The sequence below is a fragment of the Trachymyrmex septentrionalis genome, unplaced genomic scaffold (genome assembly GCF_001594115.1).
Source record: "Trachymyrmex septentrionalis isolate Tsep2-gDNA-1 unplaced genomic scaffold, Tsep1.0 scaffold83, whole genome shotgun sequence".
In the NCBI taxonomy this organism is placed as follows: domain Eukaryota; kingdom Metazoa; phylum Arthropoda; class Insecta; order Hymenoptera; family Formicidae; genus Trachymyrmex; species Trachymyrmex septentrionalis.
The window spans coordinates 3,661,593-3,676,786 of NW_017306018.1; the positions used below are offsets into that span (position 1 = coordinate 3,661,593).

At 34.2% G+C, this 15,194-nt stretch overlaps 2 protein-coding genes across 2 annotated transcripts; both read right to left on the reverse strand.

Moving 5' to 3' along the window:
- Positions 1 to 127: 127 nt before the first annotated feature.
- Positions 128 to 9,864, reverse strand: LOC108754929. Its single transcript, XM_018497595.1, has 3 exons — positions 6,995 to 9,864; positions 558 to 3,282; positions 128 to 187 (listed from the first exon to the last, which is right to left on the reverse strand). Exons 1-2 carry the CDS (start codon positions 9,809 to 9,811, stop codon positions 577 to 579), a joined length of 5,523 nt encoding a protein of 1,840 aa, XP_018353097.1. The 5' UTR covers positions 9,812 to 9,864; the 3' UTR covers positions 128 to 187; positions 558 to 576.
- Positions 9,865 to 13,512: 3,648 nt separating this feature from the next.
- LOC108755057 (28S ribosomal protein S9, mitochondrial) lies at positions 13,513 to 15,117 on the reverse strand. Its single transcript, XM_018497802.1, has 8 exons — positions 15,019 to 15,117; positions 14,760 to 14,933; positions 14,608 to 14,687; positions 14,406 to 14,481; positions 14,193 to 14,315; positions 14,086 to 14,128; positions 13,888 to 14,003; positions 13,513 to 13,546 (listed from the first exon to the last, which is right to left on the reverse strand). The coding sequence occupies exons 1-8, from the start codon at positions 15,112 to 15,114 to the stop codon at positions 13,541 to 13,543; spliced, it is 714 nt and encodes a 237-aa protein (XP_018353304.1). The 5' UTR covers positions 15,115 to 15,117; the 3' UTR covers positions 13,513 to 13,540.
- Positions 15,118 to 15,194: the final 77 nt, after the last annotated feature.

Consider the following 15,194-nt stretch of genomic DNA (forward strand, 5'->3'; position numbering starts at 1 on the left):
TTTGCCAAATTGATTGTTTCTTACCAACTCGCATTCTGTCGATTGTTGATTTGTCAACAAAGCTACGTAAGCCCCATGAAATACCCCAACGTATAGCACCCGACTGACCAGTAGATCCTCCACCATTAACTGTGGCTTCGATATCTACTTTATCAGTCATATTTGTAAAAAGTAATGGAAATATAATCTGTAACAAATAAAATATGCAAGAACCATTAGAGGTAACTTTGTTTATAAGATGACATATTAATATGATAAACAATTATTAAAAGGTAAAGAAAAGCCAACTTATATAGATATTAAATATTCTGAGATTTCTTTGAGAAGTTGATATTTTTTTTGAGAAGATAAAATTGAAAGCTATGATAATTTTTTATCAATAGAAATAAAAAATTATAATTGCGTAATAATTGCCCCTTTTACTTGTAAAAATATTTACAGTGAAAGAGAATATATATATATATTCTCTTTAACTGTAAATATTTTATATATATATATATATATACACACATATGAATTATATAATGCAAATTGCTAGTTGAAATATCGGATCGTACCAATATTAAATTATTAAAATCATAACGAGGTAGTATATTCTTCTTTCGTCAATTTTGTTGCGACGTTTTCCAACATCTTGTTCATTTCTAGCAACTGTACTCTCAACAATTTTATAGCATCTTCATTCACTTTCATCATAGCAATCAGTTTCTCAAATGTCATTTCTAGAGCGACATCGGAGAACCCATTGTGTCGTTGTTTCAACCAAACAGCACGATCGCTCAAATTAATGTCGTCATTCATAAACGAGGGAATATTCTTCTGTGCTATCTCATAAGCCGCTTTCATTATATCCTTAGGCAATCGTTTCTCGAGGGGATTAAGCGGTTTTACCACAAGAACCCGTTTCCTGTTTTCAACCTCAATCTTGTGATCCGACATCCATTTCCGAAAGGCATATGGGATTGCAGTGTTGTGCAGTACCATTTCCGTAAAGAGGATCATTTTCGTCTGCCTTACTAGCTTCGTAAGCCCCGCATGATTCCTCAGACCTTGTATATCATGTACGGCGATACCGACCAGCAAGTTCATCAGAATCACAGTAACGAATACTATGAAGAGTGTAAAGAGAATCTGCGAACACACTGATAAAATAGGATGATAAATGGCAAAAGAGCCGCCCATCGATTTATCATCCATCTGGTTGATGAATCCTTCGAAGTCCAATTCACCGACCATCATAGCCAAGACTTTGATCAATCCAGTGAAAGGATTGCCAAACGCGGGTTCACTTGCGAATATCACACAGAAGCTAATAGTGAAACCAATCAGTAGGCCCGAATATGCTAACAAAAGTTTGGCGAACTCGAACTGGATGTGCGTAAACATAGCAACGTAGGTACCGAAGGCCGGTAACTGACCCACCATCAGCATTAAATTGGTCCAGGCACAAAGAACGGCAAACGCGCCGACGTAATTCTGCCAGTCGTAAGTACGCCCAGTATATACGAAGGATGTAACGAATACACTTACAATTACCACGCCGTCCAACACGTTGTCAATGCTGGAAAAATACTGTAATGCCGATTTGTAAACCATGAAGCCATATATTTTTCTTGGTATGGTGATGCATGTCAGAACCAGCGCGAGGTACCATTCAATCTCGATGATTGATTTTCGGAAGAAAAAGTCAGACGGTCGTTTGCTGCCGCATATCTTGGAGTTATTGGCTTCGTTTTGATTGTAACATTTATACGCTAACGCAGTCAGTACGTAAGTAGTCAAGCATATCACTGTCATAGAATATAAAAGTATTCTCAGCAAATAGAGCTTGCGAATTTTCTCCCACTTGAGATGTAGGAAGGCCATAACCAGAGGATGTGACAACAAGTCCTTTCGGTGCTCTTGTACAAAAGTATTTATGAAGCTGGTTTCGCACTGATTACCGCTGGGGAAGAGAATGTCGAAGTGCAGTCTCATTTCAAACTCACGATTATGTGATACCGGTCGGGTCAGTCTAATGGAAGCGTCCAACCGCTGTCGGAACACGTGCAGAGACTCAGGAATTTTCTTCAATATAATATTCAGAGCGGATAATCCAGTGCACGTGGTCGCGCTGATGTCAGCGCCGGCCCAGATGAGCGCATCCACACATTGAGATTGTTCGTTCAGTGCGGCAATATGAAGAGGCGTGAAACCTGTCCGATCGGCCGCATTTATCAAAGCGCCACGTTTCAGCAACAACTGTACTAACTCGGCGGATGAGTCTGTACTCATCACGGCGAAATGCAGAGGTGTCCTGTGCTCCCTGTCCACAGCGTTCACGTTGGGCGCGCTGGCTGAAAGTAGCTCGACGCATGATATCGATTGCACGAAACAGGCCACGTGCAACGGCGTCTGGCCCAAGTGATTCTTCTCGACAACACTGGCACCACGCTCGAGCAGCAGCTTCACCGTCTCCACCGCCTTCGCGCGGATGGCACTATGCAAAATTGGCTCGACCACTTCCTGACAAACATAATTGAGCTTGGCGTCATGATCCAATAATGTAGCTGCGGCATGCCAGCTATTACCGAGCGCTGCGAAATGAAGAGGTGTGTAATGAATGATGGGGCTCTCATAATTCACGTTGGCACCTTTCACGATCAGATACTCCACGCAGGCGACTTTGTCACCCAATGAAGCCGCGAGGATAGCGTTCACACCGGTCCGCGGTTCGACGTAGTCGTAACGCGCTCCGGCATCCTCCAATTCCGGCAGAAGATGAAGCAGACCACGATAGGACGCCCAGATGTAAGCAATGTTTCGTAAATTCTCGCTTTTGCACGCGTTCGGAAGCGTGCGACTCTTCTCCATATACTGTAGTAACCTCGTCTCCATCGTGTCGACGATAGACCATATAGCCGATCTCAATTTGGCACCATTCACATAATGATTTTTGTGGCATTCCAGAATTTCTAGATTGTCAAAGAAGAGAGAGTCATCGACTGGTGGTGGTACACCGGCGTCGATTTCGATTTGATCATTATCGAATATGGTTGCATCATCGATCACAATTTTTTGCGGATAATCCTCTGCATATGCACATCTCAATGACCTATAAGTGGGAGCTAATCTTACGGGCAGAGGATCGCTTTTGTGACGACTGTTGAAGCTTTTGGAATAAAAATGTTCCTCATCATTCAAAATAGTCGGTGTTTCCAGACTGTTCGTCTTGAGATTTTTTACTTTGGCACTCTCTCTTAATGAATCTCGATCGTTCTCATACATATTCGCTTGAATTATTTACTTCACTATTTATTTATGACTAAAAATAAATTTACTATTCAGTTTCACTTTTATTTCTTTTAGCGAAAATTCAAGCATGTCTTCATGTAATCTTATTTTTCTTGAATTATTTTCGACTTAAACGATTTTATCATTGCTATTTTTTTCTGTTATCTTAGGTTTTTTACATTCTTGCGCACGAGAACTCGTATTACGAATCGATTATAATAAACAGATGATAAATATGTATACATAGACGATAAACTTACACCTGAAACTAGTGTGTCTCTTGATCTTGTCACTTTTTTCTATTTTTCTTTGGCTAATAGGTATGTTATGTTGTACAATGTTTAATTTTCCAATGTAAATCCCATTTCGTAATTAAGCACTAAGTATTCGTATATCATTATGTGATGTTTCGCGAAGCATCCTAATTATTTCAGCTGCGTCATCGTCTCTTCAATCCTGTCTTTTTCTCTCTTGTTATCTCTTTTATCATGTCCCGCCTACAAATCGTTTCATTTAGACCTCTTTAAGAGAAGATTATCGTTGTGCCACATTATGTCCCGAGCGCAATCGAGTGCCTTATATCCGAGTTGCTCTGATTTAATCATTAATTTGATTACTTGCATTCGTCCGAACAACTTATGATTAATATCTTCTTAAACGGAATACATTTGACAGACGCAGATGCAGAGAATAGAGATAAGTAAAGGTTGTGCTTTTCTAAAGCTCTTTCCGTCGGATATTACATTCGTTAAATTTCTCTGGTATTAGAAAAATATTGTATTACAAAATATGCAGTGCATACTGTATATCTTCAAGTTTGTCAACGTACTATACACTTACAAGTATTTATCACATATACATTAGCAATCTTATCTGTTTTTCAATTTGCGCCGTTAGTAGTATTGTTTCTCCTCGTGTACTAGTATTTCTTCTGTTCTTCAAGCACAACTCTGAAGACTCAATATTAATTTTTCTATTAATTTGACGAACGCAAGTTATTACGTTATCAAATATTCAAGTGGATCTGTCGCTGTGTGAGAACTTCAAGTAATACAGATAGTATGATGAGTTAACATTTTTCACTGTCACAGCACACTTTTCTCTTCCTCTTGCTACCGGCTTCGTATGACGTACCGTCACTTCGTCTTTTCGTTTAATGCTTCTTCTTTTTGAAGCACGTATTTATAAAAACCTAGAGATTGGCTGAAGAAACCTCGAGTTTTCGACTCTAGAATACAAAAGCAGCCCGAGAAGGATTTCGGCCGCATTTTCTAATCGTGAAAAAATTATGCCGGCTCAAGATGCCTATCATTGACCAGTGTACAATTGACAATTCAGCGAGCATTACAGAGAGCTTAACTAGTTTGTACGATCGCACTACACGTACTGCATGACGTACTCTGCATACACCTCTGTCGTTCGTGTGGGAAGAGGAATTTACGAGCAGAGGGGTAAGACGCTATATATAAATAAAAAATACATAAACATAAAAAAAATGTAGGGCAAATTTGAGATCTACTTTACGTATAGTTCCACGTATATAAGCTGTTCTTCTTTTAAATTCTTGATTAATCTAGGTCAGGCTGGAAAGTATCGTTGAAAGATCACTTGAGTTTTGTAGGATATTATTATTTACATATGTTATCGTTAAAAAAATATTGTTAAACAGATATTTGTACTTTTAATCAAATGTAACGATAAATTGTTTTTTTCTTGTTGAAAATTAATGGATGAAGGCTGGATAAAAAAAATAAGAAGAGAGAAAAAACATTTTTATCAAAGTAAAGTGTTCTAATTATTAAAAATTTTTATTATATAAAATTTTTCCAAAGTAAATTTGTCGCAGAGAGATAAAGAGAATTATTTAAATTATAGACAGCTAATGTGTGCTTACAGGAATAGTATAAAATTATTTTTTAATTATTATATGTTAATTTTTATAATCAACAATTTTAAATTAAAAACTCATTTTTTATTTAGCGTCTCAAAAATACAGTAAAAAGAGTGAGTAAATAAATCAATTGTTATTCGCTAGTCCTTCCTATTTAATTTCGTTTACGCGTTATCTTTCTTTATCTAGTATTTGATTTTCTATTATAGAATATTTTATATCCCTTTTTTCATAGCTTCTCGAATCTAAATTGCGAATATCTAGACAAATTTCTTTCACGTGATTGCGAATATGTGTGATATCACAATTCGTTTATGTAATTTTAATTCTGTATTCATTTTAAGATTTACATTTACAAGATCTCTACCAAGAGATATTTTTGAGTTGCAAGCTATTTATAAATTGATACATGAAATACATAAATAAAACGTTACGTATGAAATGAATATTTCATACTGGTACTCACTTTAATAAAAAAGGGAAAAGTAACTTTCAAACAGTCGAATTCGAGACATGAAACAGTTTTACATCGCGCTGATTTTATTTGAATTACGATAAACGATCGATTCCATAACGCGATGGAATATGTAATGCATTTTTTAAATAATTATTTTTTATGTATTTCTCAGCTACTTTGTATGTAAGATACAAAGTATAGTTCCAGTTACACTCTCTAAAATTTTAGCCCAATAAATTCTCTTCAAGAGGTAGATCTGTAACTTAACACTTTATCTCACTAGTAGGTCTCTGATAGTTGAACTTTCAACAGACGAGAGAACCGGTTTTGACTGTGGCATATCATTAATGTTATATATGTATTTTTAGACTTCATTCAAAGTTTCAAAGTAAAACTTGATCAGCACAAGACAACTTTAAAACTTCCCTATTTAATCTGGATATAAAATATTTATTTATGCGTTTAACAATTCATCTTGGTAAAAACTTCGCAACAGTGTGTACAACTACACTTACAATTCAAATAATGTAGTTAAAAAACAAAAGAAAAAACATTTTGCTTATAAAATTTTTTTTCTTAAAAACCTATTTAAAAAAGAATTAAGAGTAAAGAAAATTAATATCGAAATATATTAGAAAGCAACCAGATATGATGTCAAATCAAATAGCATTAGTCTGAATATAATTATATATAAATTTTATACGTTGACTCTTCAGAAAGAAGGAAATTTTTCTGACAAGTCAAAATATCTTACAAAAACTTCTAAAAATGAAAACGAATGTTTAGAAAAAATATAAATGAACTGTCCTGTTTTCTGTAAGGTCTCATCAATATACATATGTTTACATTCGCGACACGAAATCGATGTTACTTTAGATACATACTAAATATTTAAACTTGAAAAAATACATATATACATATATTTTAAAGTAAATAAAGTGTTCTTCCTAAGGAAATATTTCATACAATTACTGCGTTAAAATAAAATATCTTGTTTAAACGTAGCATTTATTATATGCATAAAATTATGCAAGCCATTCTGATGCTTTTTATATAAAATTTATATGTGAAAATGGACGGAATTAAATATAACTGATATTTTGGACACAATCGCATTTGTATCACAGAAAAGCTATATGCAAGATTTAATTTTTGTTGAAAATATAAAACACAAGGCATTGAAACAAGGATTCGCGATAATTAATTATTCACGATGTATCATAATGCCACGTTCATGAATCTCAAGTTTTAGAATCTCTTATCGTTACTCCATGATTAAATTTCAAATGGAACATGAATCTTTGTGAATTTATGAAATATTCTTTACAACTCAAGGATATTTCCTCGTTATACTGACAATTTTATTTATTTACTTTATCACTATGAACTTTTATGAGTTCCTGAAGGAGAGTATGATTTTTTTCGCAAATCTCCTTGAGTTCCGCGATTTCGTCTTTAAATTTGTCACAATCGTGTTGTAGCGTATCCTCGTCGAAACCACGACGACGATACATGGTCATGTCGCCTTTGTAACCCGCTTTTGCGCTATAAATTTTTCTGCGTGACGCGTTGTAATTGTTCTGTCCATCTCTTTCCTTGGCTATTTTGTAAGCGGCCGAAAGAACATCACGTGGTAATCTCTTCTCTCTGGGACTTAGTGGACGAACAGTCAAAACGGCTCGTAAAGGTGGTGGCAGGAGTAGCGTGGTCCATCGCATGCATTTGATGAAGCGTTTCGACGGCATAAATCCCAAGAAAATTGCAGTCTCAACATCGTGGATCAATTTTGTTTGGCGAACGAGTTTTGCAAGACCCGCCGTTTTTTGAAGACCCTTGATATCGTGCACGGCTATACCAATCAATAAATTCATCAACACAATCGTGACAAATAGAAGGAACAACACGAAAAAGAATTGGGCCGAAATTTGTAGTAAAATCCAGGAAGCTCCTTCATTATTCTCATAGATGCCATTCTTATCAGATGAGATTAAGTAAGAATCAAAGCTTAAATCACCGGTCATCATCGCGAGGACCTTAATAAGACCTATGTGTGGACTGCTGAACGAATTGGAATATGGAAAGATCACACAGAAGCTCGCCGTAAAGCCCACTAGCAGACAGGCGTAGGCCAGAAGTAGCTTAAACACTTGTGCTTGCACGCTAGTAAACATGGCGACGTAAGCACCGAATACAGGAAGCTGTCCGATCATCAGCATCAGATTGCTCCAACCACAAAGTACGGCGAAAGCACCTAAGTGCCTTTGCCAGACATATGTTTTTCCCGTATACACGAAAGAGGTGGCAAATACGCTCAATATCACGCACCAGTCGATTAGGTTCTCCACCTGCGTGAAGAATTGTCTAATAGATCGGTAACTGGAAATAACGGCGAACTTGCGACAAGCCTCGAGTATGGTGAGCATCATCAGCGCGTACCAATGAATCTCGAGTAGTGTAGGGTGTCTATAAAAAAATCCATAAATCCCAGTTGCGCTCGAGCACAACGGCTTATTGTGCATGTAACCCTTTGATTCGTTGTAACAGTTGTGAGCAAGGGCGGCTATCACCCAGCTTGTAAGGATCAACACATATATCAGATAGAAGAGCAATCGGGCGACGTAGTACTTTCGGATCTTATGCCACTTGAGATGAAGGAAAGACTGGCACAAAGGATGTTCCAGAATTTCCTTGTAGCCCTCCTTCACAAAGGTATTCAGATAACCGGTCTCGGACGAACGATTTCGCCGATGCTGAAGCAACGGACGGAAGTCCAGTTGTAACTCGAGCTTGCCTGCGATGAATCCCTGTCGGCTCAAAGTTAGAGACTTGTCCAGTCTACGTTCGAATACGTCCAGGGATGTCGGGGTCTTACGCAGAACGATGGATAGGGCACTGTTACCACCGATGGTCCTGGCACTGAGATCCGCTTCGTGTTTTATCAATAGATTCACGCATCGTGATAGCTCGTTCGATGCAGCGATGTGTAGAGGCGTATAACCGTACTTGTCTGCCTTATTTACATCCGCCCGCCATTTCAGCAGGAGCTCAGTGATGTCGTCGGTCATCAGAGACTTACCTAGAGCCAGATGCAGAGATGTCCGACCCTCGTTATCTTCCACGTTAGGATCTGCGCGACTTTTCAGTAAAATCTCTACGCATTCCAGAGAATGCGAACGAGCGGCTAAATGCAAGGCCGTGTGTCCTCGATGGTTCTTCAGTTGAAGATTAGCGTTCGCCTTGATCAAAAGAGCCAAGTTATCCACGCAACCAACTTCCGCAGCCAAGTGCAAAGCAGTGTCGTTCTTTCTGGTAAGTAAATCCACTTGATAACCGGCTTTCAGAAGTATATCCAAACAAACTTTATCTCCGCCGTTGGCTGCATGATGAATAGCGGCGTATCCGTCCTGATCCAAACGATTCAGTTCCTTATTGTTCGGTGCCAGTAAAGAAAGTACACGCAAGGCGTTAGTCCGTGCAGCCACATGCAATACAGTTTCTTCAGCTTCATATGGAGATAGCTGACTAATACCTCGTTGCATGAAATACTGAGCTACGTCGAAGGCATCTCCAAAAGCAGCGTAATGAAACGCCGTGTGCTTCGATTTGGTATCCACGCTCGCGCCTTGTTCTATCAAATATTTGACTCCATCCAGACAGTTCCGAAAGGCACATAAATGCAAAGGGGTAAGACCATGATTAGGTTCGGTGTAATTAATATTGGCTCCACATTTGCACAAATGATGAATGAGATTCATACGACCTAAAAAACTTGCTTGTAACAATAAGATGTTGACTTCATTAGACTTGATGTCGACAAAAATCGTGTTTACATTTATTTCATCCATTTTGCCTGATTCTAGATTCTCCAAAATTTGTGATTTATAACCCATATGCCTTTTGTGTTCCGTGAGAATATTTTTAATGAGATCTTCATTGATGCGTAGCGAAGTACGGTCGATTTCATCGGAAGTGGTATGTTCACTGATGATGAAGTAATCTTCCATGGAAGGACTTATTGAGTCATCGGGTAATGATGGTTCATATTGAACTCGACCACTTTCGAGCTCATTGTCATCTTGCTTAGACGATGAGCGTTTAGCCTTTAGTCGAGTTAGAAACAAGGAAGCCGTACTCATGCGTGTCAACATATTTGGAACAGTTTTTGGTACTCTTTCTTCAGTTTCTTCCATCTCTTTTTCGACAAGAATGATACGAATTTGCTGAGACTATCAACTATCTCCACCTGTTGCCGTATTAAGTTCAATTACCTATAAATGTGATATTACCTATTTAACACTATTCAAAAAAGTCTTAATATTTAATCGAAACATGTAAAAACATGTAACAAATATTATTTTAATAATTACCCAAATTTATTACAGGAAATGAAAGATAGGGCGTTTAAAATGCCAGAACTATATAAATATTTGTAGCGTCAAATAATCTTTCTGTCGAAATAAGTGAAAGCATATAATATTTTGTACATACGGTCTTTTAAAGTTATGAATCTAAAATAAAACAAAATAGATAATTAAATTAATCTCAAGAGTAACGCTACTCTTTAGGGCCGCCTCCAATTTAACTCATTTAGTGTTCTTTATTTAGTATTTGGAATGTAGAATCACGTAGAAAAGAAATTATGTGCCGAAGGAATCATTCAAAGTTATAGTGAATCGTTATTTTTCAGTGAAAATCGGAAAATCTATAAATCCTCATATAAATAAAATATATTAAATATAAATAAATTGAGAACATCCATTTTGATCTTTTTATGTCCTTCTTATTGTGATCTTCAGAGAAAAATGTTATTTTTTATTGAATATAAATATATCATAGTTCTTATTCACTCCAACAAGCGCGGTGGAGTAAGAGCTATAGTAGGACCCTGAGAATATGACGTAAACAAACTTATGTTGAAGTTCTTTTAAATGATTTGGTCGATAATTTTGATAAAAATTAAGATAAAAATGAAGATGAAAATGATGACTTTATATTAATAAAACATCTGTTTTACTTATCCATTATTTGGTATAAAATTTATATAGAAAATACTTTATATTCAATAAAAAATAAAATTTTTCTCTTAAGATTACGATAAAAAAAAAAACGAAAAAAAAAACCAAATTGGTAGTGTTCACTCAATTTATGGCTTATATGAGGATTTGCAGATCTTTCGATTTTCACTGAAAAATAACGATTCACCATAACTTAGAATGATTCCCTCAGAACATAATTTCTTTTCTACGTGATTCTACATTCCGAATACTAAATTAAAAAACACTATATAAGCCAAATTGGAGGCGATCCAAAGAATATTACTCTTCAGTATATTCTAAAACTCGTATATTTTATATAAAAGATTAAATAATTAATATTTGTTAATGATTTCTTAATTTTTTAAAGGATTAATAACATAGGAAGAAATATGAATTTTGGAATGTATATTTCTTTTTCTTTTTTTTTTCTATTTCAATGCAAAAATTACGACTCAAAGTTTGGCGGTACACTTTATAAACGCTTTAACGTTGTAACATCGAAATCCAACACAAAGCATATCGCATGACTCTTGCAAAAGTTAATTAGAAAATTGCTTAAATAATCATGGAGGATAGTCTGTTATCTGATTGAATTGGCGGTAATTATGTCCCACTTATGAGAAACAAAAAAATATCGTACAGATCATATATTGATGACAATATTAATACTCATAACAAAAAAATCTATGAATCTAACGAAAAGCAATAAATCTTTGCAATAACATTTTGTTCGTTTACGCAACAATAAAAATAGAATGCGTTCTGGCATAAAATAATTGGCGACAAGTTTTTATTTATGTTAATCTAATGGCGTTAATAAATCATAGATGAAAAAAGATAAGAACATTAGTAATGTAAGTGATTCACTGAAGATGGCTCCATTGAGAAACGTTTGGAAGATATTTGTAATATATTCTTTTGCACCAATAACGTGCTTGGCTCTTTTAGCCCTTATATGAATTTATTAATAAAAATAGGTTTTATCGACTTGACTAAATATTAAACAATTATAAGAAATTTAAATATTTTCGCTATTATGTTTAGACCAAAAAATAGAAACTATTTATATGAAAATATAAAAATACAAATCTATCTAAAGATAAATTTAAAAAAATGTTCATCATAAATAAAAATTAAATGTGAAACTAAATAAAAATAAAATGAAAAAGGCGTAAATAGATATTAAACGTGAAAATAAATAGAAGTTTCAATTATACATAAGTAAACATAACGTCATGAGAGAGATGTCCTTTGTGTCGGATTTATATATTAATCAAATCAACAGTGAGCCGCTATCTGTTAGTATTCAATAAACTGTTAATGCTTTTGCAATAAATCTCGAACTTAATTTAATGACTCTTATTAAGTATCAAGTATGTGATCGGTATTATAAGCAGAGGTTTTAAAGTGAAGAAGTACCTTACGCATTTACGATATGAGATGAAGCGCGGTAGAGGACATTGATAATCGTCTCAATTGCACCTCGTTCTTTCGCCAGACCGATTAATACTGAGAACGAGAGAGTGTGCAGCATGCGACTAACTCCACCGGTTATACCAACGAAAGAGATTTAGATAGTACATATATTGGATGAGATCGGCTACCAGAAATGCGTACAAAAAAATCGTCTTCCCTGAAGGACACCGCATATTTTTCATGCTTCACATTCTTCACAATACGTATTATAAAAAGATATTAAATAAAAATATATTTCTTCTTCAGTGCTGTATTCATCCTCCAAATATATGATTCTTCTGATTCGAGACGAATATATATATTTTTTAATTCTTTCAGATCTAGTGGGTCATATATGACCCAGAATCTTTAAAAAATCGTATCTTTGATAATTATTAAGTTATTCAGTTTAAACTAATCACGGCTAGTTTTAAAAAAAATTGTCTGAACTTCAATTGGAAGATGTTATAATAAATAATGTTATAATATCATAATGTTATAATATTATAAGATTAAAAAAATTATTTACGTATTATTAAAAAAGTTATTTACAAGTGAATAATTTCCGACGTATTTTTACTTGTCGAGCAAAAATCCGTTGTCAAAATTCGGCTATCACAATTTTGAGAAAAATAACGATTTTGAGAATTTGTTGTTTTTGATCTAATGCCATTTTTTTTAAATCATGATGTGACTATGTACCTATGGAATGTTTCTCTCTCCTTCCACCCCTTCCTCCTTCACTCCATCTCTTTCCTCGTACGCAGAAGGTGCGTTCAGAAAAACGCTATTTATGTCATTCTATCATTGTTTATTAGATGTGAAACAAGGATAGAATAACACAAATAACCCTAGAAACGCTATCGAGGCGCGTGGCTACATGGAGTGTTGTTAGACGATGTCATATGCGTAATTTTAAAGGCATTGATAAAAAAACTAGAACCATTTGTGTAAAATGTAATGTAATAGTATTATGTATGTATTGGAACATGTTTTCGAAAATTCCATGAAAAATGAAACATTATATAGGGTATCGCAAATTATTTGACATACCGCTTGTGGACAGAGCAAACCGAGTTGAAAAGTTCTTCACCATTTTGGAATTTTTGTAATTTTTTTAGTTATCCAATAAGCAGAATGTCAAAAATTGACACATGAAATAATTTTAAAATATTTTTAAGAGTTCTTTAATGCAAACTTTCACTTATTAAGTAATACTTAATGTTATCATATAAGTATTCTATTCTTAAGTCTTGTATCCACGATGCTAGAAATCCGGTCCGAGACATCAGATGAAGAAAGAATTGACCAATCGCAATAGTTACGTGATCAAATTGTTCAAATGTGATTTGTTAATTTTTTCTCTGTCCGAGATCTCGGAGTAGTATAGTGGACATCGGGCTTTAGGTTTCTTGAATAAGCACATTATTACGCCTATAATTGTTCAGATATCTGAATATGCAGCGAAGAAAACATTGAAAATCTATTACCATAATCAATATCCAATTTAAAAACTAAAAAAATATTGCATGATAATTCGCTTGAGTCAAAGTTTGAGAAAAAATTGCTATTGGAAAAGTTAAAATATTATTTAAAAAAAAAAGTGAACTAGAGTGCATACAAATTATATATCTTATTTTAATATAAATAATAGAAATTATCTCTAACCGAATTATGTTACAATTTCTAAAGATTTACATAAAAACTTGATATATTATTTATTGAAAATTTAGTACCGACTTTTCTTACAAGGATTTAAGCAAGGAATAACTCACCTGTTGGCGATGCTGAAAATCTTCAAAGTATGCGATGTCGTGTCCATTAATGACAATCTTACCAGAGCCATTACCCCAAATTGTTACTTCACCTCTTGCAGACTTCCTCATGCAATCTGAAATCATTAACAATAATGAATTTTATGATACATATATTCTTGCTAATCTTCTGTGAATGTTAAAATTATGTTTACTTACTTTTGACTGTGACATATGGCCTTCCTGTGCTGTCATGTTCCAACTTAACATGTAATAATAAACCTTTACATTAATTGAAACTTTATTTTCATTATATAGATACTTACGGGTAATACTACTATCTCCTTAGATTGGATACGTCTTCTACAATATTTAAAAATGAAATCTACTGCACGTCTTGATAGTGGATGATCACATAGTCGTTCTAATGACGCAATAAAATAATTGTACTGAAAAGATTATTATACATTTTTGAGTTAAATCACATGTTACAATTTTGTTTAAGTTTTCTATAACTAATTAATATTAATATTATTTACCTCAATATCGTTAATATTTTCAAGAAATAGTTTTTCAATATTTTTCTTTGACAACCACGACACACCTATTAGATCGCTAAAAATATGTATTTAAAAAAATATTTATATTTGATATGGTGCAGGATGTTTTTTAAATTATATGTCAAGCTGTGTATATATATATATATATATACATTTTATAAATTAAATATTCAACACATACATTTTGTCCATAGGCAATGTTCCTTGCTTTATTAATGAATCTTCAATATCATTTAGAGACTTGATATTATCAATAATATTCTGTAAATACAAATAATTTTCAGATATATTAGTTACTTTCTTTCATCTATAATAGCTATTATAAAAACTTACATATAGTGTCTCATAATAATTTGGCTTTGAGGTATAAAACATAGAATGGAAGGGTTTTCCAGTTTCATCAAATTCTGCTGCTTTCCTGTTTGGAAAAATCTTTTCTGGATGTTCCATTATTGGCCGAGCTTTACGTTCAAATAGTCCCGATGGAAATAGATATTGGATTGATCTCTAAAAGTAACAATCACATGAGACTTTAGATATTAACTCAGATATTTATCAAATTAGCATGATTTTTTTTTATATAATTGCGTACATTTATATCTGCTTGGGTAAAAGATTCTGGATCTTCGCCCATTATATTAGCCAGATGTCTTTTCCCTATCTCATACTCTAAGATCTCTTTCTTCATGAATTCATCTAAAAAATTTAAACAATTATATATAGAAACTTATATATAGAAAAATATTGTTTATATACTATATGTTTTAA

What these genes read in the sequence shown, in the direction of transcription:
- LOC108755057 (XM_018497802.1), bottom strand. Translation starts at nt 15,114, where the DNA reads ATGAAGAAAGAGATCTTAGAGTATGAGATAGGGAAAAGACATCTGGCT. An exon ending in ACATTGCCTATGGACAAAAT is followed by an intron (nt 14,482 to 14,607) that starts GTATGTGTTGAA and finishes ACATATTTTTAG; the next exon opens with CGATCTAATAGGTGTGTCGT. An exon ending in AGGAGATAGTAGTATTACCC is followed by an intron (nt 14,129 to 14,192) that starts GTAAGTATCTAT and finishes TTACATGTTAAG; the next exon opens with TTGGAACATGACAGCACAGG.
- LOC108754929 (XM_018497595.1), bottom strand. Translation starts at nt 9,811, where the DNA reads ATGGAAGAAACTGAAGAAAGAGTACCAAAAACTGTTCCAAATATGTTG. An exon ending in TAAAAGTTCATAGTGATAAA is followed by an intron (nt 3,283 to 6,994) that starts GTAAATAAATAA and finishes ATAGTGAAGTAA; the next exon opens with ATAATTCAAGCGAATATGTA.